This window comes from Tetrao urogallus (genome assembly GCF_951394365.1).
Source record: "Tetrao urogallus genome assembly, chromosome: 6".
NCBI lineage: Eukaryota > Metazoa > Chordata > Aves > Galliformes > Phasianidae > Tetrao > Tetrao urogallus.
In genome coordinates, this window is record NC_136819.1 from 58,425,193 (window position 1) to 58,448,757 (window position 23,565).

At 50.3% G+C, this 23,565-nt stretch overlaps 2 protein-coding genes across 2 annotated transcripts; one reads left to right on the forward strand and one right to left on the reverse strand.

Annotated features, from left to right (window-relative positions):
- Positions 1 to 864: 864 nt before the first annotated feature.
- On the forward strand, positions 865 to 12,805 carry STYX (serine/threonine/tyrosine interacting protein; the record flags this gene model as incomplete). Its single annotated transcript, XM_079536940.1, has 11 exons — positions 865 to 921; positions 6,385 to 6,417; positions 7,357 to 7,410; positions 8,026 to 8,123; positions 8,341 to 8,401; positions 9,488 to 9,524; positions 10,030 to 10,069; positions 10,161 to 10,211; positions 10,790 to 10,862; positions 11,864 to 11,957; positions 12,732 to 12,805. 11 exons carry the CDS (start codon positions 865 to 867, stop codon positions 12,803 to 12,805), a joined length of 672 nt encoding a protein of 223 aa, XP_079393066.1.
- A 5,059-nt stretch (positions 12,806 to 17,864) lies between these two features.
- Positions 17,865 to 21,191, reverse strand: GNPNAT1 (glucosamine-phosphate N-acetyltransferase 1; the record flags this gene model as incomplete). The annotated part of the gene is made up of 5 exons (XM_079537574.1): positions 17,865 to 18,012; positions 18,998 to 19,059; positions 19,295 to 19,422; positions 20,137 to 20,199; positions 21,020 to 21,191. 5 exons carry the CDS (start codon positions 21,189 to 21,191, stop codon positions 17,865 to 17,867), a joined length of 573 nt encoding a protein of 190 aa, XP_079393700.1.
- Between the last annotated feature and the right edge of the window lie 2,374 nt (positions 21,192 to 23,565).

Sequence of the window (23,565 nt, forward strand, 5' to 3'; positions counted from 1 at the left end):
GGCTTGTTGAGCATGGAGAAGAGAAGGCTGCGGGGTGAGCTCAGTGCAGCCTGCAGTACCTAAAGGGAGCCTGCAGACAGGAGGGGAGTCAGCTCTTGGAAAGGGGAGATGACAGCAGGACAAGGGGAAATGGTTTGGAGTGGAGGGAGGGCAGCTGGAGGTTGGATGTGAGGGGGAAGTTGTGTGCTGTGAGAGTGGTGAGGTGCTGGAACAGCTGCCCAGAGAGGCTGTGATGCCCCGTCCATCCCTGGAGGTGTTGAAGGCCAGGTTGGATGGGGCCCTGGGCAGCCTGGGCTGCTGTGAAATGGGGAGGTTGGTGGCCCTGCATGGCACAGGGGGGTTGGAGCTTCGTGACCCTTGAGGTCCCTTCCAACCCGGGCCGTTCTGTAGTTCATCCTGCGGGGCACAGCAGAGGCAGTGGAGGTGCGGGACGGGCACAGCTCTCACTTGGAAAGCCCTTCCTGCCTCGGCACGCCGGGCTTGAATCGATCCCGGCTCCGCACGGGTCGCCGCCGCTGTTCTCACAGACGGAGCCTCCCGTCACCGCGGCTCGGGGTCGGTCCCGCTGCGGGTGCCGGGCGGTTGGGCCGTTCGGAAGGGGCGGCAGCGCGGGGCCGCGTCCCTCCTCACACCGCCCTCGGGATGGCGGGGCGGGGCCCGGGGGCGGAGGAGGAGGAGGAGGTGGAGACGGAGGAGGAGGAGGAGGAGGCGGCGGCACGGCGGCAGCATGGCGGCCAGGAGCGAGCGGCTGGGAGCGCCGCCGCCTCCCCCGCTTCCCCCCGCCGCCCCCGAGCCGGAGCCCGCCGGGACGCTGCCCAAATAGCCGCCCCGCCCGGCCCCGCCCCGCACGGAGAGCGCCCGGCCATGGAGCTCGCCAAGCCGGCCTTCCCCGCGCTGCCGCAGGCCAAGGAGGATTCGGAGGTAGGGCGGCCCGGCCGGGGTCGGGGGGGGGGGGCGCCGCCCGCGGGATCTCCGCGCCCGACCGACGGGTCCGCGGCTCCGCCGCCCGGCACCGCGCCGCGCTCCGGCCTGTCCCCGCCTCGGGCCGCGATCCGGGCCGGCTCGGCCTCCGCGTGCGCCCGGGGAGCCCCCGAGCTCCGGCCGGCTGGGTTGGGCGGTTGGAAGCCGGCGAGCACCTGCGCGTCCCCCGTCCGACAGTTGGCGCTTGCTCGCTTAGGAGCGAGTTGGTGAGCGGGCGGGCTGCCCGAGCGCGGGCTGTGGCTCCGGACAGCTGCCGGCCGGCACGGCTCAGCACCATGTCTGAGTGCATTGCCGTGCCGTGCCGTCACGCACCGCCGCTGCTCCGCGTCCCGCAAACGGGAGCGTCTGTTACTGCATCACTGGGATCAGTTGTGCTGTGGGAAGCGTGCGCTGCTCTTTGGACTCGTTTCTAATTGGAAGCCGGGTTGTAACGCAGTGCTAAGCGGGTTTTGTGTCTCGTTTCCGTAATCTCTCAACGATACAACGTGTGTAATGGTAGAGCTTCCATTTCTGTGCAACCGTAGCGGAGAATGTCAAGGGCAGCATTTAAAACCTGGGAGTTATTTCGTTTTTCAGCACTTACCTTTGTGTCTGACCCCAGCACTGCAGCTGGAGCGTGTGGGGGAAGCAGAAAAGTTGTGGTCGGTGTGAGGATATCCAGGCTGGCTGTGCAAGAACTTCTGAAGCACAGGGTGAGAGCTGACAGCCCCGGGCCTCCAGCACAGCTCTTGAGAAGATGCTTTGGAAGAGGAAACTGAAGCCGTTCTGCCTCCAAACTGGTGGAGAGCTGAGGGTCGAGCCCTGTGTCCTGCTGCCGGAAGGCTCTTTAATCAGAAGCACGCGAGTGTTGTTTGCAGGGGGATGGCTGTGTGTGGTTTGGTGCTGTTTTGGTAGGTTGGACTTTGAGATATTGATGGGAAAGAGGTTGAGCTCAGGCAGTGCCTGCTTTTGGTCCTGCTGTAGGCTGCCCGAGGGCAAGTGCAGCTCTGTGCTCGTATTCAGGTGGTTCCAATGCCTGCCCCTTTGTCCTGGCTGACATTGGGACAATCTTTTATAAACAAAGCAAAAAAGCCAAATTGGTGAGCTGATAGGATTGCCTGCACAGCTTTGCTGTAGTGCTGGCCTAAGGATGAGTGAGAGAGTGGGTAAGGCCGTCTGCTGGGTGACTGATGGCAGCCTGTGGTTGGGTTGGCTTAATCAGTGAAGTGCTGTCGTGAAACAGACTGATTTTTCTGCCCTGCAGGTGGTTTGTGATGTCCCTAATCCACATGTAGTATGGATCCCTGCAGGCATTCAAGGCCAGGCTGGATGTGGCTCTGGGCAGCCTGGTCTGCTGATTAGCGACCCTGCACACAGCAGGGGGTTGGAACCAGGTGATCATTGTGGTCCTTTGCAACCCTGGCCATTCTGTGGTTTTTGAACTCCTGGCCTCAGCCAGCAGTACCTGTAGGAGTTTGTGAAATGCTATGTTGGGACACGCTGCCGGAATGTGCCTGCTGGAGGGAGCCCTGCCTGCCTCCTCCTCATCCCAAACCTGATAACATCAGCGGAATTGACAGGCCAGAAGTTTGCTCTGAGTGCTCTGTGACGTGTGCTGCTTTCTTTTCCTGTAGCTCGTGTGTACTTAGGGCTCATTCAGGCAGTGAAAGCATGTTTGCTACAGGTCAGGCACAGACAGGTACATGCTGGTGTCTGCCACGTGTTGCTGTGGGGCTGTGTCGGCTTCTCCCAGTCCTGCTGTCCCAGCTGCAGCCTGGCTGTCTGTCCAGCCCTGCAGTGTGAGCTGCTGAAGCCCAGAGAAGCCAGCTTCCCTTACTCACTGGTAAGCCCGTGCTAAGAGCTGCCCTCCGTTCTGCAGGTCCTTATACCAGTTGGGTTGTTCCAGTTTTGTTTCCAGTAGGTGCTCTGAGTGTCTGTAACGACGCACGTTGTTTTATAGATCAGTGACAGCAAATGTGTCAAACCCTACTGGTAATACCGATTGTACATAGCCTAGAAGTGGTTTCTGTGCTTAGGTTGGTTAGGTGTGGCCTAAAAATTCCGTAAATCTCAGGAATGCTGGCATTTCTCTCCCTGTGTAAAGGCTGGCCCACAAAACAGATCTCGAGTTTTGCAGCACATCACTGTGCAGTGAGGGTGCCGTGCCTTGCACTCATGTGTCCCTGTATCCACACAGGGCATAAGCACTGTGCCTCTCCTGTAGTGCAGAGTCGTAGAATGTCCTCAGTTGGAAGGAACTCATGAGGATCATCAAGTCCAACTTGTAAAGGCTAAGAATCATAAAATCATATCACAGAATGGCCCGGGTTGGAAGGGACCTCAAGGATCATGAAGCTCCAACAGGCAGGGCCACCAACCTCCACATTTCACAGCAGCCCAGGCTGCCCAGGGCCCCATCCAACCTGGCCTTCAACACCTCCAGGGATGGAGCCTCTCAGCCATCACAGCCTCTCTGGGCAGCTGTTCCAGCACCTCACCACTCTCACAGCACACAACTTCCCCCTGACATCCAACCTCCAGCTGCCCTCCCTCCACTTCAAACCATTTCCCCTTGTCCTGCTGTTATCTCCCCTTTCAAAGAGTTGAAGGAGCTAAGGAGCTTCTAGAAGAGGGTCGGGTTGGTAGCAGTGCCTGCTGCTGTATGGGTGCAATACCACATCACAGCGTGCTTGGAGAGGTGGCATAGGGCTGGAATGGTTCAAGGAATTTAATGTCAGTTATTCTTATCCTTTGAAATAATTTGCCCCATCCCTGCAGGCATTCAAGGCCAGGCTGGATGTGGCTCTGGGCAGCCTGGGCTGCTGGTTGGTGACCTGCACACAGCAGGGGGTTGGAGCTGGATGAGCACTGTGCTCCTGTGCAACCCAGGCCGTTCTATGATTCTATGAAACCTTAAATGAAGAACGATAGTGGTGGGATATATGATGGGAACACAGCAGTCATTGCCCATTTATTATTTTTCTTCGAACACCAGTATGTTTGCCTGCAAGCAGGCTGAGCATCAACTAGTATTTGTGATCAAGGCTCTCCATGCTTTTGGTAGTGGAAGTATCAGCTAGGTGGCTGAGTAGTCAATTTGCCTTTCTTATTGTGCGTGTAAAAATGAGCTCTCTTTAGCCCATGCTTTTTTAAAGAAATGTTCATTTCCATTCTGCTATATTTAGCCCAAAGCATTACCTGATGTCTGACTGCTTTCAACCAGTGCGGCGGCACAGGCTGACTAAAGGTGGAACAAATTCCCTGAGCTTTCTTCCTCTTACCATCACTAGAAAACCCCTTAACTAAAACTACAGCTCTCCCCCTCGTCTGCAGGCTTTGGAAAAGAAGTAGGAAGGCTTGTGGTGTTGTGCATTCTGCCTGCCCACAAAGCAGAGCAGAGGGTATTTCAACCCATGCTGTGCCAACAGGCTGGGGCCCAGCTCACCTGTGAGCAGAGAGGGCACGAGAAGGGATGTGTCCAGCTGTCCTGATGTCATGTAATCTGAATGTCATCCTTCTGTCTGCTTGGTACTGATAGAATTTGTTCGCAGGAGTCTCAGTTTCTGCACGACAAAGCCAAAAAATGAAGCAGCCCTGCCACTTGGCCACGTGCTTGGTGTAAGCAGAGCTCTGCCTTTGCTGCTTTGGTAGCTCTGTGTGTTTTCAAAAGCATACGATTCTCAGTACAGGAGAGACAGGAAGCTGTTGGAGTGCATCCAGAGGAGGGCCACAAAAACGGTCCCAGGGATGGAACACCTCCACAGGACGGGCTGAGAGCTGGGGCTGTGCAGCATGGAGAAGAGAAGGCTCCAAGGGGATCCGATATCTGAAGGGGAGCCACAGGAGAGAAGGGGACAGACTCTTCAGCAGGGAATGTGGGGACAGAACAAGGGGAAAGGGTTCCAAGCTCAAAGAGGGGCAATTTAGGTTGGATACAAGGAAGAAGTCTTTGCAGTGAAGGTGGTGAGGCACCGAGCAGGCTGTCCAGTGATGTGGTGGATTCCCCATCCCTGGAGGCTTTCAAGGAAGGCTGGATCAGGCCCTGGGCAACCTGATCTAGCTGTGGTGTCCCTGTGCATTGCAGGGGAGTTGCAGTGGAAGAGCTTTGGAAGCTTAAAAGAAGGAATGTCAGCCTCAAAGAACTGCAGCGAAGTGCTGGCCCACTGAAGCTGACTTAGAGCACTCTTAGAAGGAAATGGAATGGGAGAGCCAGGGAGAGTGAGAGGTTGGGTGTGTTATCAGCTCCCTGTCTGCTGCCAGCTCAGGCTTTCCCACATGGCAGAGAGGTGGCTGGTAGGGCTCTGCTCTTTAACACGTCACTTCAGGTAACAAATTCTGGGTAGTGACATAAGGGCATCGTAAAGGCAGTGTGGCTGTGATGGATTGGAAGAGCTGTGAATTGAGAGCTCAGCTTTGCTGGGGGGCATTTTGCATCATTTTGCATACCGTAATCTCGTTAATCATGTTAATTTTGAAAGCCTTTCAGTGTTGTCAGGAAATGGACACCAACTAGGAGCAATTCTGCCCTTGGATAAAGACAGCATTGAATCTGAGATAGCATCTTTTAGATGCTTGCTTTGCAGGGTAATCCCCAGGAAGCTGCACCTTTTTGGACTGTGCTCAAGCCGAACGTCTGGGGCCAATATTAGCTCCCATTCTTGTTCTGAACCTCTGTGGCATCTGTCCTGCTTTGGGTTGTGTGTTCCTTTGGACCTGGTACTGCTGAGCTCTCGCCTCCTGGCTTTGCACAGCCCCAGCTATGGTGACAGCCCAGCTCCCTGCTCTCCACGTGATGGAGAGGAACTTTTGGACACAGCGAGTCCCCTTCACTAAAGTGGTGATGAATTCATGTTTTCATTTCACTCCAGATGAAGGCTGTAAATTTTCCAGGTATATAAATAGAGTAGTAAACACACTTGTGTGCTCCTGCAGAGTAACTTCAGCTTTTCAGAAGTGGTTTCTCATTGCACTGTTTGAATACTTGGACAAACCCAGGATTCCCTTGCTTTTTGATGAACGCGTTATGCTGCCTCACGTGCAGTGAAGTAGCAGGGTTGTGTTCACACACCCTCAGGTCAACACCCATCCTGCTGTCCCACATCTGTTGTGTTGGGATGGCTGTGGGGTGAGGGCAGCAGGTGCTGTAAGAAAGAAAAGACAGGAGCAGAATGTAAGGAAGGATTTTCCCCGTTAGCTTTGGCTGCTCCACAAAACGGATCTCGAGTTTTGCAGCACATCACTGTGCAGTGAGGGTGCCGTGCCTTGCACTCGTGTGTTCCTGTATTCACACAGGGCTTATAAGCACTGTGCCTCTCCTGTAGGATGCAACCTACAGAGGACGGCCTTGTCTTCATATAACTGATCTCTGCTTGGCTTTGTTTTTCCCTCCCTGTGCTCACAGAACTATTTTTGCTTTCTTTGAAGGATTGGACCTATCCCATGAGGAGAGAGATGCAGGTATGGCACACTTTCCTTTTTTGTTCAAGTCAAAACCCTCGGTGCCCTCTGTATGAAAAGGAAAGTGCCCTACAGACAAAAGCTGCTGTCAGGATTGATCTTCAGGGGTGAAGTACAAACACTATAGTTTGTCATAGAATCCTAGGATGGCCTGGGTTGCACAGGAGCACAGTGCTCATCCAGCTCCAACCCCTGCTGTGTGCAGGTCGCCAACCAGCAGCCCAGGCTGCCCAGAGCCACATCCAGCCTGGCCTTGAATGCCTGCAGGGATGGGGCATCCACAGCCTCCTTGGGCAACCTGTGCCACTGCCTCACCACCCTCTGGCTCCAAAACTTCCTCCTCATATCCAACCCAAACCTCCCCTGGCTCACTTTAAAACCATTCCCCTTGTCCCATCACCACCCACCCTCACACACAGCTGTTCCCCTCCTGTTTATCCGCTCCCTTCAAGCACTGAAGGCCACCATGAGGTCTCCCCTCAGCCTTCTCTCCTCCAGGCTGAACAAGCCCAGTTCCCTCAGCCTTTCCTCATAGGGGAGCTGCTCCAGCCCTCCCATAGAATGGCTTGGGTTGGAAGGGGCCTTAAGGATCAAAGTCTTGTCTCCATGAGTGTTGTAGCAGATGGTTGCTGGAGCTACGTATTGCAGCTTTGCTTTTTAACTTGAATTCTGGGGCTGGTTGTAATCAAACTGGAATTTATTCCGAATGAAGGACTGAATTCCTGTTCCACAAGAAGATCCTCTGCATGCAGATCATGTTGCTTTTATTTTTGCCAAACTGACTTTGTCCCCTTGTCCCATGGGAGGTGTGGCTGGGTGATGTCCCTCACTAACATCTCAGTTATTTGTTTCCCTGCCCGTGGTCTGAGCGCAGTGCAGTGTGTTATTTCAAATCCTGTTGCCTTGATATTAAATGTCTGTTTTCTGCCCCCCCCTTAGGAAATTTTACCTGGGTTATTTTTAGGCCCATACTCTTCAGCTATGAAAAGCAAGGTATGATTTTCAGAACAGTATCTCCGCAGGGAGCTTTGCCGTGGCGATACGTCCGAGTGCGTGTGTATGTGTGGAGGTACACATTTGGTGGCAGCATTCATGCAGCCCTGTGGCACCTTCCCTGCAGGGTGCAGGCAGCACGTGGTGCATTTACGGGCTGCTTTCTTAGCCCTGGGGGCTGGTATCGATTCCTTCCTCTTTCCAGAGAGGGGTCTGAACGCTGCAGCCATGCAGACACTTGCAGAAGCTGCATTTATTTAATGATCCTGAGAGCTAATGGGTTACCTTGGGGTGGGGGGAGGTGGAAATCATTTCATGGGAAACAAAAAGGGGGGCACAAACAAGTTCCCTGAGCACCTTTATTGCCTGCCCCTTTATCGTTGTTAGAAATGCTTTTCTTGCAAATTCTAACCTTTGTGGTGTTTCCTCTTTTTAAACACACACGTATCCCCATTTTGTTTCCCACCACGCTTTGAATGTCAGAAAAGCAGCTCTGATTTCCCTTGAGGACTTGGTGTCACTCGTTATGTATTAAAGTATGACTTTTCTTTTAATGGCCGTGTAATGGATGGATTCAGCAGCCTAAAACAAAAATCTCTTTTCCTTTTTTTGCAGCTACCTATACTTCAGAAGCATGGAATAACCCATGTAATATGCATACGGCAAAACATCGAAGCCAATTTTATTAAACCAAACTTCCAGCAGCTATTTAGGTGAGAAACAAACGTGATGTGCTGACCTGAAAGCAGTTGATAGTTTGATTTTAAACACCTTATTCTGCATTGATAAGATTGTGTGTGTGTGTGTATGTGTGTGTGTTCTTTGCAATGGTTTGAGCCATGTGGGCTATCCTGGTGTCCTGCAGGTTGCGGTGTTACTGTGTGCTCACACACTGGAACACTGTGTGCTCAGTGACTGTTCTCGTTGCAGGTATTTAGTCCTGGATATTGCAGATAATCCAGTTGAGAATATAATACGATTTTTCCCTATGGTAAGTGTTGGTTAATGGGAGTGGGTTGGAAATAGGGCTGCCCAGTAAGATCGTTATGAACCAAAACATGCATGGTTTCAGATGTGGGGAACCCAGCCTGAGGCAGGTGAAGAGCTCTTAAGTGACCTCTTATTGCCCCTGCAGCAAGTGTGATCAGCTTGTTCCTACAGGTAGAGAAATGAAGGTGGAATTCCAAGAGCTGTACTTTGTGATGGCCCCAAAAGAAGACAGTTCATGGGAGAACAATAGTTATTTTGGAAACCCTTGTCCTAAAGGAAGCTGGTATCTTGGGCTCCATCAGCAGAGGGGTGGCCAGCATGGACAGGGAGGTGATTGTCCCTCTCTACTCTGCCCTCATGAGGCCCCTCTGCAGTGCTGTGTCCAGGTGTGGAGCCCCCAGGACAAGAAAGACAGGGAGCTGTGGATGCCCCATCCATCCCTGGAGGTGTTCAAGGCCAGGTTGGATGGGGCTGTGAGCAACTTGTTCTAGAGGGAGGAGTCCCTGCCTGTAGCAGGGAGTTGGAGCTAGATGATCCTTGCGGTCCCTTCCAATCCAAACCATTCTATGGTTCTGTGCTTTATTGCTACTTGGAATCTTCCCCACAATAAAAAATCCAGCTTTTGCTGTTCCTTCGGTGAACTGTTTCAACCTGGTACTGTTCTGCAGGCCTCACTGGATCACGTCATGCCTTATTGGATTGCTTAGAGCTGCTTTTGTAATTGAAAATGTCGTTGGAGAGCCATAGGGGGACACAGGCAACAGCAGTGCGGTCCAGGCCATGCTGGTGTTGATGCTTGTGGTTTCTCCTTGCCCCACAGTGTCCACCAAAGATGTCTGGAAGGTGCTTTGTATCACAGTGCCCTAACGTGCCTTGCTGCATCTCACTGACTGTTTTATGGGTGATGAGAAGCTGTAGTTCAAATCAAAATGCTCAGCTGAAGGGAAGTCTAAGCCTGCATAAATAAATCGAATGGTTGTTGCTGTGTGAAGAGCAAGGCAACAAATTCTGCATGCAGTAGGAACATCTGTAAGAAATCCAAAAGTTTGAGTCTTTTGATGGTTGTTTTTTTTTCCTCTCTTTTTAGACTAAAGAATTTATTGATGGAAGTTTACAAAGTGGAGGTAAATCAGACTGACTTTTCCCTTTATTGACCAGTACATTGCTCTTAAAGCTTTAAAGCCTTGAAGCTGTGTGTGGTAGATGCTCTTAAATATGAAGCTTTCTTAAATTTAGGGGGGTGTAAATTTGTTTGACTTGAACTGGATTACACAAACTCAGAGTCGGCTGTTCTTTTCCTCTTTTGATTTCAACTGCAAAACAAACCTCTTCATACATCTTTCCTTCATTTGAGACACGTGTGTGTTCCCCAATGGAGAGCTTAAATCTGCACTGTGGTCCCAGGATACTGATCCTGTTACTCAAAACCCTCAGAGGAGTGAGGATCCACGTTTCTGTGTCCCAGAGTATTGATGCACAGAGTGCAGTTAGTAGCAGACTGAAGTGTAAAGCACTCCTGCTATTCTCATGTTGTACTTTGCTGATGTGTAGTTGCTCATAACAAGTTAAAACGACGTCTCAAAGAGCTTCCATTTGTACAAGTGTGGTTTTGGGTTCTTTCTTCCTCAGGAAAAGTTCTTGTCCATGGAAACGCAGGGATTTCTAGAAGGTAGGAAAACATCCATCCTGCTTATTATCGTTTTACTCCACTGGAATATATTTCAGTGACTTAGAAAAATGTGTTTTTATTTTTGTTTCAGTGCTGCCTTAGTTATTGCATACATAATGGAAACGTTTGGCGTGAAGTACAGGTGAGAGCAGGGTTTGTACAATCGATGGTCTGTCCCATAGGGCAGAAGTAAGAGGGTACTTAAGAACAGAGAAGCAGTCTGATACATCTGTAGGTGTAACAGTTTTAATTCACGTGAATTGCAGTGGATAATAATCTTGGGGGCAGTGCACAGTGCTGTATTGCCATATGAGCCAGTCGTTACCCCTGAGGCTGGGTGAAGTCTTTCACATGGGGAAGATGATTCCATTTCCAGGTTTGCTTTCGCCCTTCCATGAAGAAGCAGGCACCTTCTGCTCAATGCAGCCCACACACACCGGTGCCTGGCTGTCACACTCTGTAAGAGGGACCCATGTTTTAAGACATGTTTTAAGCTGCATGTTGAAAACAGGCCAGCAAGTAGAAGGCTGGAGGTTGGGGTGGGCAAAGAGCGTGCTACAACTGCTGCCTTCTGTTCTGCCCAGAAACCTTCAGCTAAGCAAAGCAGTTCTGAGCAGGCTGTGTACTTCCCAGAACTGGTAACCTAAACTTCTGAAACCCCACAAATCTGCCACAGTCTGTTTTCCACTCAAGTATTTTCTGTCTCCTTCTCTTGTTTAGGGATGCGTTTACTTACGTTCAAGAAAGAAGGTTCTGTATTAATCCTAATGCTGGATTTGTCCATCAACTTCAGGTGAAGCTTTGTTCTTATTTCTTACTTCTGGGCTTGTTTAGCCTGGAGAAGAGAAGGCTGAGGGGAGACCTCATGGTGGCCTGCCAGTGCTTGAAGGGAGCTGATAAACAGGAGGGGAACGGCTGTGTGTGAGGGTGGATGGTGATGGGACAAGGGGAATGGTTTTAAAGTGAGACAGGGGAGGTTTGGGTTGGATGTGAGGAGGAAGTTTTGGAGCCAGAGGGTGGTGAGGCACTGGCACAGGTTGCCCAAGGAGGCTGTGGATGCCCCATCCCTGCAGGCATTCAAGGCCAGGCTGGATGTGGCTCTGGGCAGCCTGGGCTGCTGGTTGGCAACCTGCACACAGCAGGGGTTTGGAGCTGGATGAGCACTGTGCTCCTGTGCAACCCAGGCCATTCTAGGGTTCTGTTTTTCTAATTACACATCAAAACTCATTTGTTGAGTCATCTTGCTACAAAACCAACTCTTCTACTTAGGCTTAACTTTTCCTGTGAAGCTATGCTTTGAGTGAGTGTCAGGAATTGATAGCAGACCTGGGGAGGAAAATGAGCAGGTATCTTAGTTCATTAGATTTAAACTTTAGACAAAGGAAATCCAGGAATGGCAGATAACTGAAAACAGCTCTGTGCACAGTGGTTAAAAGGCTCTTGAAACAGCTTAGTTGGTGGCCAAAGAAAGTGCAAAGTGGGTGTTGTGGCACACATCCATGTTCCTTCTTGATGCTCCCATTCATAGCTGATGAAGTTCAAAGGTCTGAAACCACAGTTTTTCAATATCGTGGAAATCTTTCTCTGTTTCTTAAATTCATTTCTTGTCATCCTTTAGATTTTCTGTTGCTCTGCTTTCTTGATGGTTTTTGTTGTTCATATCAAAGCAGCAAAAAAACTCCTGCTTTGAAACCCTCTGCCATTTCTGTAAGATACCCCCTGACCTGTCCTCTCCACCTCCTCACAGGGTATTGTACTGAATTAACAGCTATGTGTATTATTAAACTTTTTCAGGAATACGAAGCCATCTATCTAGCAAAACTGACCATCCAGATGATGTCACCGCTGCAGCTGGAGAGATCCCTCTCTGTTCCGCCTGGCACTACAGGTCAGCAGCCTCTTCTGTTGTGTGTGATGCCACCTGCTGACCCTGCTGGTGTGTGGGGAATGCTTCACACCCAAAGCAAGCCCCCAGCAGCAGTGAGTCATAGAATGGCCCAGGTTGGAAGGGACCTCAAGGGTCACAAAGCTCCAACCCCCCTGTGCCATGCAGGGCCACCAACCTCCACATTTCACAGCAGCCCAGGCTGCCCAGGGCCCCATCCAACCTGGCCTTCAACACCTCCAGGGATGGACGGGGCATCACAGCCTCTCTGGGCAGCTGTTCCAGCACCTCACCACTCTCACAGCACACAACTTCCCCCTCACATCCAACCTCCAGCTGCCCTCCCTCAACTCCAAACCATTTCCCCTTGTCCTGCTGCCATCTCCCCTTTCCAAGAGCTGACTCCCCTCCTGTCTGCAGGCTCCCTTTAGGTACTGCAGGCTGCACTGAGGTCACTCCACAGCTTTCTATTCTCCATGCTGAGAACCTCAGACTTTTGGGAAAGAGGTGTGTGTGCTCACTTGAAACGGAAGAAAAATTGAGTATGGGGGAGAGAAAAAATCTGGGAAGCCCAAAAAATAGTGGGCTCCAAAAAACAACTTCTCCATGTGGAGGTGGGTGAGGGAAGAGGAGTGCAGTGAGCAGCTGGCTGTCTCAAAGCTGAATGTCATGACACGTCCTCCAAGAAGACATTTCCACCTGTCCTGTAGCCCTACTCCCAGCCACGTGTTGTTACAGCTGATGCCTTTGTCTTCTTGTCCTCCTGCCTCTTTGTAGGAAGTCTAAAGCGAATGCATGAAGAGGACGAAGAGCTTGGAACCATGCAAGTGGCAGCAGCACAGAATGGATGAGGACAGCACTGTTTGCATTGTGAGCTCCTGCTGAGAAAGGTGAAGAAAGCTAGGGGGAAAAAAGAGAACTAATGCAAAACAATGAACACACAGAGCTTCTTTTCAATTACATGTTGCTTTCAGATGCAAATCTGCCTCTGCAACACACTAAGCATCATTTTTAAGATGTTGGACTTCTTGAATGAATAGATGGCACTGATTGTTTTACTCCTTTTTTACACTTTACAGTTTTATTCTAAACCAAGATTTTTGGACTTGCAAAGAGGTATTATTGCAATAATGCACTTTTCATACTTGAAATTTCTTTATTTGTATGATATAAAGTTATTACTTTAAACAAAATGCAAGCTGGGGGGGTTTGTTTATAAAGTTATTTGTGTAATTTATAACAAGAGACTTTAGTAAAGAAAAAGTTTGCTAAAATTCACTTTGTTCTCACTGTCTCATGGTCACACTCAGATATGTGTTTTACAGGCTGCACTGTGCACTGCTGTTGACAGTTGAGCAATGGCAGTGCTCTGTTCAGCATTAACCCTTTATTTGGTTATGAAATCTCATATGGAATTATTTTGAAGCTGGCACTGAGACCATACGAAGAGAGAATATTGTTCTAAAATTCTCTGCTTGTATTATGCAAGCTGGTTTACTTTACCAGAGTACTGGTTCCTGATTAGTTAATAAAACAGTCCTGTGCTAAATGAGTACAGGTGGCAGTTACTGATTTCCCAGGCACGAATGCTTTCAGAGCGTGGTGTTGACTGAGCAAATTGGGAAGCTGTTGGAATTGAATGGGTCTGTTTGGGAAATTGGCTGTGAACAGCTGGGCTGAAGACAGGGGAATGAATATAGAAGACATTTGGGAGGCTGAGCACCCAGCTTTGTTCCCTGTACTGGTAGAGCTGTGTTCTGTCGGTCCTGGAATGAGCATCCTGTGCTGAAGGCAGAAGTGGTGGCTGGATGGGGGACTCTGAGGGGGCAGGTGTCTGTAAGGGCATGAATCTGAGCAGTGAGGATCTCTTCTGAAGCTGCCTTTTGCTGAGAGACTGAGAGCTTGTTTACCCTGCAGGACTTCTGCCTCGGTGTATTGAAGGCAAGTGGAGCACGCCTGTGACTTGTTGAGCTTTGCTTAGTCACCGATTCTCTGCCTTCTCTTGCAGTTCCCCAGAAGCTTTGCTGAGGGACAGTCCCTCCAGAGCAAGCCTGAACTTCTTAGCCTGTGTCAAGGCTACTTAGAGACCTGTTACAAATAGCAGATTCTGGCTTGAAATCTACTGCCTGGATTAAAGCGTGCTGCTAGAACAGATGCTGGTGACAGCTGAGGAAATCTTCCTGCAGTAAGTCAAGGCTTTTAGTTGAGCCAGGACACCTGGGCTGAGGCTTTGTAGCCTGACAGTCTCTCATGTGTAAGGTGAAGGCCCTGTGTCACTCAGGGAGCTTCAGTGGAGCTGGGAGAGCAGCACTTTCCCTTTACTGCCATTTGTCCTGTGCTGTGTGCTGAAAAAAAAAAGTCTTTGGAAAACGTGTTGTGCTTGAGTCAGGAAACTTTCAGCTTTAAAAGAACAGCTTTGAGGCTGCTGGGAAATGAAATCCTCAGGCACCTCACCACTTAGCCTCCAATGCTCCCAGTTGGCTGTGCAGTTTGTGGATGCCTCCCTCGTGCAGCGCACCAACTGCTGCCAGCTACGAGCTTCTGATGAAGCAGGGCTGGGAAGCAGAACTTGTGAGTAAAGCTGCTTCCTCCTTCAGCTCCCACGGGCCTCCTTGGGCAAGAGTAGAGATGAAACACAGACAAAAGAACGCTGCTGATTCATCCAACCATCCCCTGCCAGAGAGCCTTATTCATGTCTAGTCTGGTTCTGTTACCTCACTGGGGTTCTGCAGTTTACTTGGGGAGACTGTCTCACCAACTGTTAGGCTTCATGACTAAGGATTTCCCACCAGTTGTCTTTTCACTCCATTACCACCTTCCTCTGACTGCTGAAGTCATTGTGGTGTGTGCCTGCTGCCCTGCAGATAACAGCCTCTCAGATCCAAAGGGATTCTGAGATGAGATTTTCTCTTACATACTACTATGTAGCTTTGTATTTGAAGCTGTCATTTCTTGCTTCTTGATAGTAGGTATTTCAATTACCATTTGCTTTCTGAGGTTAAACTAGAGGTGGCATTTGGCAGCAAGCATCCCTGCCTGGGGTCTTTAGGTATCACTGCAGGCTGAACTTTTTTCCCTCCTCAGATTCAGAGGTACAGTTGCAGCACTGAAGTCTTTATATTCCACAACTGTACGTTAAGATAGAAGAGTTCCCTTTCCATTTTAGGGGAAGCTGGGTGAAGGAAGGAGCTAGAGGTGGCATACCGTGTGTGGAGAACTACAAACCAAGGACTGAAGGCTTAAGGAGCAGCTAACATTGAGCTTTGGAGAATCTGGTGGTGAAGTCCAGGCTATTGGAAAGCATCTCCCTGTTTGATTTCTGACAACATCTGTGGTTCCTTTGTTCTCCCAGGAGGCCTTGTCCCTCTTCTTCAGCCCGTGCTGCTGTAGATAAAGAAGTTCTATCGGTTCAAAAGACACAGTGTAATTGAATATCTCCTGCTTCTGTTGCTCTTAGTGGCAATTGCCAGTTCCTGTGAACTGACAGATTAAAATGCATGTGCCTGCATGTGCCATGCATTCTTCCAGCTGGCTGAAACTGCAGTGACATTTGTATGTCACTAGCCAGACTGTTAGCACCCCTCAGAGCATCTGCCAGCACTTAACAGAGCCATTCCCTACCATGCAGGGTTGGTGGTGTGCTGAATAACTTGTTGAAGTCTCATTTCTGCCCTACAGCTCTCACGCTTTTCCTCCCGAGGGATTCCTGACAGTTCAGCAGTTAAACTGCACCTTTCCTCACACAGCACAGCTCTTCTGTACCTCCAACCATCCCCAAAAGGTGAGGCTGCCAAGGTTGGCAATGTCATCTCTAGTACAGAGCAGAGGGGGCCCTTCCATGTTAAAGCAGGATTCCTCCCAGCAGAACAGAGCCATGCAGCCACAAAACCGAGCTTTCAACCTCATTCATTTGTTTTACAATGATCTCAGCTGAGTACATCATCACCCACTCCTCACTGGCACTAATCATTTCATCAGCTCTTAATGAGAGCCTAGAGCTACTGAGGTGGCACAGTATCACAGAGCTCACATAATCCACTTCAAAGTAGTGGAAGTGCAGAACTGATTTAAACAGGGAGAAGCAAAACATTCCATGTTGCTCACAGGGGTCAGCACACATCAGCAGATGTTTTATAGTGCAGAGCTGGGGCTCTAGCTGCTTTCAGCTGTCAGCAGAGCCCCAGTTCCCCCTCAGGTACACACACCCCTAGGAAATGAGTGCCCAGGCTTAACTGCAGCTTAGCAGAAAGTGGGTGAGAAGCTCCAGTCTGGCTCCTGAGGCGTGCAGGGCTCAGAGCTGGACTTGCTCTCATTTTCTCACCACTCCCAGCAGCCCGTGGCTGCATCTGTAAGCAATCAAGCTGTGCAGATGCACACCTCAGGTTTTGTGCCTTCCTCTAAAGGCATCCACGAAAGGCATCTTGCTTCACAGATGCCATGCTTCATGAGGTGCCATACTTGAAATCAACATGAAGACTCAAAAAAACAAAGTTCAGTTCAGAAAAGCAGATCGAAGGTACAGCAGTATCAAAAACAGAGCAGATGTAGTTGGCAGTCTTAATTTATTCAGCTTAAACAAAGATTTTTTTAAAAAATAATCAATAAATAAAACAGACATTACCAAGGGGACACTGTACTGAGTGAAGTACCATCAGGGACATTAAACAGAACCCCACACACACCTTAAAGTAGCTCTCCTCACCACAAGGAAAGGACTTTCCTTAAGGCCTAACTGTTCACAAACAAGGCTGGCTGCTCTGTGCCAACCTTTGCCTATTCATAATGCCCTATTCAGAGATGGAGGATTTGTCACTCTCCTTGCACAAAACACGATTGTTGAAGTGAGGGCTTTGTATATTATTTGCTTGCCTCTGGGGGCAAAAGTGCTAAAATCATTTCTCCAATCTTACAGAAGAGGGATGCTTGCAAACAGCAGCTATCCCTCAGGACACTGATCTGGGATCTTGGGGCTGGTTTGAAATGCAATAGGTAGAAGTGGTTACCAGCAAAACCAGAGCTGAACTGGCCCAAAGGAGTTCAAGTACAGCAAGTTGGTTGGATGCGTTGGGTGAAGCTGAATGTGTTGGTACCTTCTTATAGGTACAGGCATTAGCATTCCCACTGAGTACCAGTAAAAGCCCACTGGAGATGAGGTGTATTCTGCCTGTCAGACATTCCAGCTTCCTATTTCTGTTGCAAATCATGGGTTGGTTTGTCATAAAACATAATTGTCCTGAAAACAAATTATCAGCTAAAGTGCAGGGTCCCTGCATGGAGGACTGTGCATCCATTTAGGCTCCAAAACATTGGCTTCAACAGAGCCCATAAGGACCCCCCAACGACACTAACAGCAACGAATCCAGTTTCAGAAAGCAGTGCCTACAAAACTTCAGGTACACGAACATCAACAGCACTTCAGTGAGGTTTCATGGAAAGAACAGAACAAATTCCCATCCTGTATTACTGACTGCATACGAGAAGCATCCCTACCCACCTACACCACCCTTCATTGAAGTACAGACAGGAGCACAACCCCACAAAGCTGTACTTTGGCTACCAAGAAGAGAAGCGCAAACCTTTAGAAAAATACAATGCAAGAAAAGATTTGAGATAAAAATATAGACCTTTGGTTAAAAACCATCCCTTTAACAAGAGTCCTTTGAACTCAGCTAGAACAAAAAAAGCTTCACTTAGACTGAACAGTAGTAAAAATTAGTTCTAAGAGCTAACCCACAGAACCCTCCTAGAATGTCAGTGCGCTGCCTTTTCTTTGCAGGATTTACACGTTTGATGTTCAGTATTTATAGGGATCGTTATATTTGCAGCAATAAACTATATAAATTTGTCATGAAGAGAATGTACCACCAGCTCCTCCACCAACAGTCTGTACAAAAACAGTGCTACAAGTTCTTAATTAAAGAACCGTTGAAACATGTAGTTTTCTTCAGATACCAAATAGCCAAACTTCTTGTAGAAGGCCACGTTTTTTGGCAGACACTCGAGTGTGATTTTGTAACAGTTCAGTCTCTTACTTAGCAATGTAAGAGTGGACGTTAATCTGAAAAAGACAGAAGAACAGCAGTTAAGTGGGATGGCCCTGAACACAGGAAGGCCCAACAGTTAGTTAGCTAAAAGATATCAGTGACACTTTTTAAAGGAGCACAGTGCTCATCCAGCTCCAACCCCTGCTGTGTGCAGGTCGCCAACCAGCAGCCCAGGCTGCCCAGAGCCACATCCAGCCTGGCCTTGAATGCCTGCAGGGATGGGGCATCCACAGCCTCCTTGGGCAACCTGTGCCAGTGCCTCACCACCCTCTGGCTCCAAAACTTCCTCCTCGTATCCAACCCAAACCTCCCCTGTCTCACTTTAGAACCATTCCAGTACGCTCAGTGGTCCTGCTTTGATCCTATACCTTCTGTAGTAAGCAGTACTCCAGATATCTGTTGATTTTTCCACAGGATACATTTGGCAGACCCACCTACATCACCTACTCACTGATGCCTACTGACCACAGGGCAGCCCTTCCCCACCTTTAGACATAAAATACTGAAACATTACAGCAACCTGCGTTTCTCTTCAATACACACAATAGCTGCTATCCCAAAGGAAAAAAAAAAAAAAAAAAAAAAAAGTAGCAGTGGTTTGTAGGCAATTTTATGTTAAAACTTCAGTGGTGACTTTTTAGCAAAAGGTGTGTGAGCTGTCTGGCTGCAGAGGATCTGCCCCACTAACCTGCAGAACTGAAATCCCGCTCCAAGATCCTTCAGTGCCTACCGAGGGCAAAGGACAGACAGATGGCATCCCGAGAGCAGCAAAAGGGATGGGCTAACTTCAAACATCAGCCACTCACAGCTGACTTCTGTCCTGTCACACTGATGGCAGCTGCAAACCTTCCTCTTCTCAGAGAGCTCCTGCACTGACATCAGTCATCACCACTGCAGTGTTTGCTGGCACTGATCAGCATGCCCAGACTGGGGGGCAGAAGCTCCGTGAGGGCTTGCTGCTCTGCCTGGTGTTGAATTGCAAAGGTAACAAATACTTACAGTTTCCCGAGTTGCTTTCCTCTGCACTCCCCGCTCACTACTACGTCTTCTATCCTCCCTCTCTGTGAAAATACAGACGAGTGTTAATGCAGCACAACACCATTGTGCAGTCTCCCCCCTGCTCAAGGCTCCACGCCTGCATTTTCTCCTGTCTAGTCAGACACAATTCCTCCACAAACTGATGCCCTCATCACTGACTCAGCAGGTGTTTCATCACACAGTAACAAGGCAGAAATAACACGTGTCTGCTGGAAACACTGCCTTCTTCCTCACCACAGCTGCAGCCAGAGGAGATACCTTTGCACAGGAGTGAGTGAACTTGCGTTCTATCACCAACGTTGCTGTAGCAACGATCTGTCCAAGATTCGTATCTTCTACAACCGTAACGTAATAATCTCCAGATTTCTTCATGTGCTCAAAGGTTTCTGTGGGAGCAGACAGACAGAACACTGTTAGCCTCCGATTAATTTGCTGAATTCTGAACGCAGATCAGATTCAGATTCTGAATGCTGAGATCTGAATTCAGGATCACAAAGCATGCACCTGAGGCACCAGGACCTTAAAGCCCCAGTCAGATTAACCCTGAGATAGAAGCCAGGAAAAGCAGGAATGAACCCAAGAATGGCCTGGGTTGAAAAGGACCATAATGATCATCAACACCCTGCTATGTGCAGGGTCACCAACCACCAGACCAAGCTGCCCAGAATGAAGAACGTGCCTTTTCCCTAACCACCAAGAGAACCCTCCCTCCTCAGCAGATGGGTGCCAATGAAGGCAGCAGCACCTCCTGTAAGCTTTCTTATCACTCAGTCAAAGCAGTGAAGCAAGCTCAGAATGTCACTGAGCTGCAATCAAAGGCAAACTTCTGCTTCAGCCAAAAGAAGCCACCACCCAACGCTCCCTCCTGCCACGCATCGAAAGCTCAGCCTCAAAAGCAGGTATACAATTTAAACACGTCCCAGCCAAGAAGCCCCTCAGGATAACTGCAGCTGAATACAAAGCTGAGTGCCAGAATCTGCCTCAGGGGACACAAGATAATAAATCCCTCTGCATCACAGCCAGGTAGATTGCTGTCAGCATCACTGTCTCCTGGTTCTCAGCAACCTCTACGAAGTGCCAAGACACGATGATATACTCACTGATAAACTGCTCTGGGCTCACAACTCCAGTTTCAGTCAGCTGACCCAGGACCTTGAAAAAGCCTGTTACAGAAGAGGAGAAAGACTCACTGCAGGGCAGAGACATGCAAATAGCACAGAACAGCTTGACATGGCTGTCTGCAGAGCTCACTTCCCCATGGCATCACCTAGTTCAGCTGTATCTAAAGGCCTGTGCTCTGCATATTACAGACCTGGACTGTAATCTTAAAATCAAACTCACACCTTGAGCAATGCTCAGTACTTCATCAGCTTATCAGTGAACTAGCTTGAATGCAGAAGAAGAGACACAGATGTTTAAGCAAGAGAAGTGTCAGCCTTAACATTATGCAGTGTTAAGCCATTTGTTCAGAGCACCTTTTTTTTGTGTTCCCCCCCCCAGGCTACAGATGTGAAAGCTTCATAATCACACTGGTTTACACCACTTCTATACCATAAGGAACAGCACAAACAAGCGTATTCCCCCTTATATAGAATGGCCAGGGTTGAAAAGGACCACAATGATCATCTTGGTTCAACCCCCTGCTATGTGCAGGGTTGCCAACCAGTAGACCAGGCTGCCCAGAGCCACATCCAGCCTTTGAACAACACAGCCTTTAGAACTGTGCTGAATAGGAAGCTGAGGATTATTTGAAATACTTGAATTTTAAGATTATTTTTCAGGTTATTAAGATAGGAGAAACAATGTGGAGGGTCAAGCAACACAGCAGCTATTCATCCATCATGCCAAGTGCTCAAATTCCTTCGTGATAACCCAAACCAGATAAAACACATAATCCTAACCTAATGAGAGAGAATGCAGGAATACACATGATGTAGTTCAGCACCCATTTTTGCTTGTGATGATCACACAACAGGATTCTACCTCGATTTACATCAGCTGTGCACAGCGGTCTCATGACCAGCCCATCTCCTGGCTCCGAAGGAGAAATAGAAGGAGAAAACATGGCTGTGTTCTCACTCCAGTCGAGCTCGTGCAGAATGCTTGGGTCAAACATCGGCGTGTCGTCCGGCATGGCGGTCGCTATGGGCAGCATGGCAGCAAGAGGTGCTCTGGAACACAAAGCACACACGTGAGCAATGCTTTCATTTCACTACTCCCTTAATGCCCAAAGAGTCTCTCCCAAAGAGTCTTTCCTCCCAGCGATGTAAAGAAAAGGGAACGACACCAAAGCTGCTGTTGACTTTGTGTGAAATCAGAGAGCTGAACTTCACCAGACGAGATGCTGGGATAAACAAAGTGTGCGTGAGCTGAAGTCAGCACAGACTGTGCTCACCCAGAGGGGTTTTCTCTTGGAGTGCAAAAAATAACAGACATTGAACTGGATAGTTAGCACCTACAGCCCCCTGGAAAGGAAACTAGCCAAGTGTATGGAGAAAGCAGTGTGTACAAGCATTCTCCCCATTCATTCAGACTGGTGGTAGGAAGAAGGTGCGTTTTCCAAGCAGCCTCATCACACAGACACACGCTTCCATCACGCAGGTGACACGCAGCATCCAGGCACGCTTCCAGGGTTTCATTTACGTCATGTTTGCTCTGTGTATTTACAGAACCAGATGCCATCCCAGCACAGCACCTCACCGCCCCTTAACAGAACTGCCAGAAGCACCTGTTAATGATTAAAGAGATGCGGGAAGTTAAGGCTAGAGGAAGCAGAGGGACACCTCCGACTGCACGGAGCAGGAATTGCTGGTGAGTACTCTGGTACCAACAGAGAGCACTGCAGGAGTCACTGCTGAGAAGTCCTGGATGTGGCTCTGGGCAGCCTGGGCTGCTGGTTGGCGACCCTTCACACAGCAGGGGGTTGGAACTGGATGAGCGCTGTGCTCCTTTGCAACCCAGGCCTTTCTGAGACAGAGCACAGCCCCAACTCAGCACAGCAGCAGCACCCAGACCTCAAAGCGAGGGCAGATTTAGGAAACTCACTAAGGAAAGCACTTAAATAGAGAGAGAGAATAAAGAGAAGCCTCGAAGCGCCCATTCTCACCCCAGCCCCCGCTAGGAAATACAGACTGCCCGCAGTTACAGCAGCAAACCAACCAACCCCCCACCCCATAGGGGGACGAAGCAGAGCCGGTGCGAGCCTGCAGGCGGCACGGCACGGCAATGAACACGGCTCGGCACGGCGCTGGAGGCCTGAACCCGCCGCCACAACGCACGGCAATAGACCGCACTCACACCTCAAGGCCCCTTAACCCTACACCGGGAGCCCGGGCGGCACTCTCCGGGCCAGGCCAGAGAGCGGAGCCCTCCTCCCGCTCCCCGCATAGCCCGCTTTCCCCGGAGCCCCCCGGCCGCACTCACCCCGCACAGCGCACGAGGCCGCGCCGCCGCCGCTCGCACCGGCTCCCACGCAGGCGCCGCACGGACGTGGCAGGAGGCGGGGCCTAAAGCGCACGCACGCCACGACACAGCCAATCATCGGCCGCGCCGGCCGCCCCGCTCTAACTCTACGCTCTCGGATTAGTAGAGAGCGGTGAGGTCCCGCCCCTCCGAGGCGCAAAATGGCGGCGGCGCCGTGGGCGCGGAGAGAGGCGGTCGCTCGTCGCTCCGCTCGGTGCTCCGCTCGGTGCTCCCTGCCGGAAGGGGCCGGTCTGGGCGGGGAGAAGGGAGGAGGGGTGACTGGGGTTTGGTGCGTGGGAGGTGTGAGGTAGTGTCTGTGATGGGGGGACGCAGAGAAAGCACAGATTGTTTTTTTGCTTACAGTTGAAAAATAAACAAGTTAAAGATAACTGAGGGCTCTGCTTTATAAACAGCCGAAGTCGAGGCGTGCGTAGCGGCCTGCGCAGCGGGATGAGCGCGCAGCGCGATCCTGGGCCGCCACCGCCATTTGCCGTCTGCGCCCTCAGCGCGAATCGCTGCGCTGCCATGGAAACCGTGTGAGGCACCGCAGCGACCGCCGAGCCTCGGTGCAGGGGAGAAGCACCGCGTTCCAAGGAGAAATGAGGGACTGCAGGGCGTCCATCCGTGATGGAATATTTTTCAGCCGGAGGGCGGTGAGGCACTGGCACAGGTTGCCCAAGGAGGCTGTGGATCCCCATCCCTGCAGGCATTCAAGGCCAGGCTGGATGTGGCTCTGGGCAGCCTGGGCTGCTGGTTGGCGACCTGCACACAGCAGGGGGTTGGAGCTGGATCAGCACTGTGCTCCTGTGCAACCCAGGCCGTTCTAGGATGCTATGAGAACATGAACAGTGTACCCTGCTCTGTAGGGTCATTAAAGTTGGAAAAGCACTTTAAGATCCCCAACCCTGATCATGGGCTGCCCAGAGAGCTGTGGGTGCTCTCCAAGACCTCCAAGGTCAGCCCTAAGCCACCCCACCATGCCCACTGCCCACGACCCTCAGTTCCACATCCTTACAGCTGTGGAGAACCCCCAGGGACGGTGACCCCACCACTGCTGGGCAGCTGTG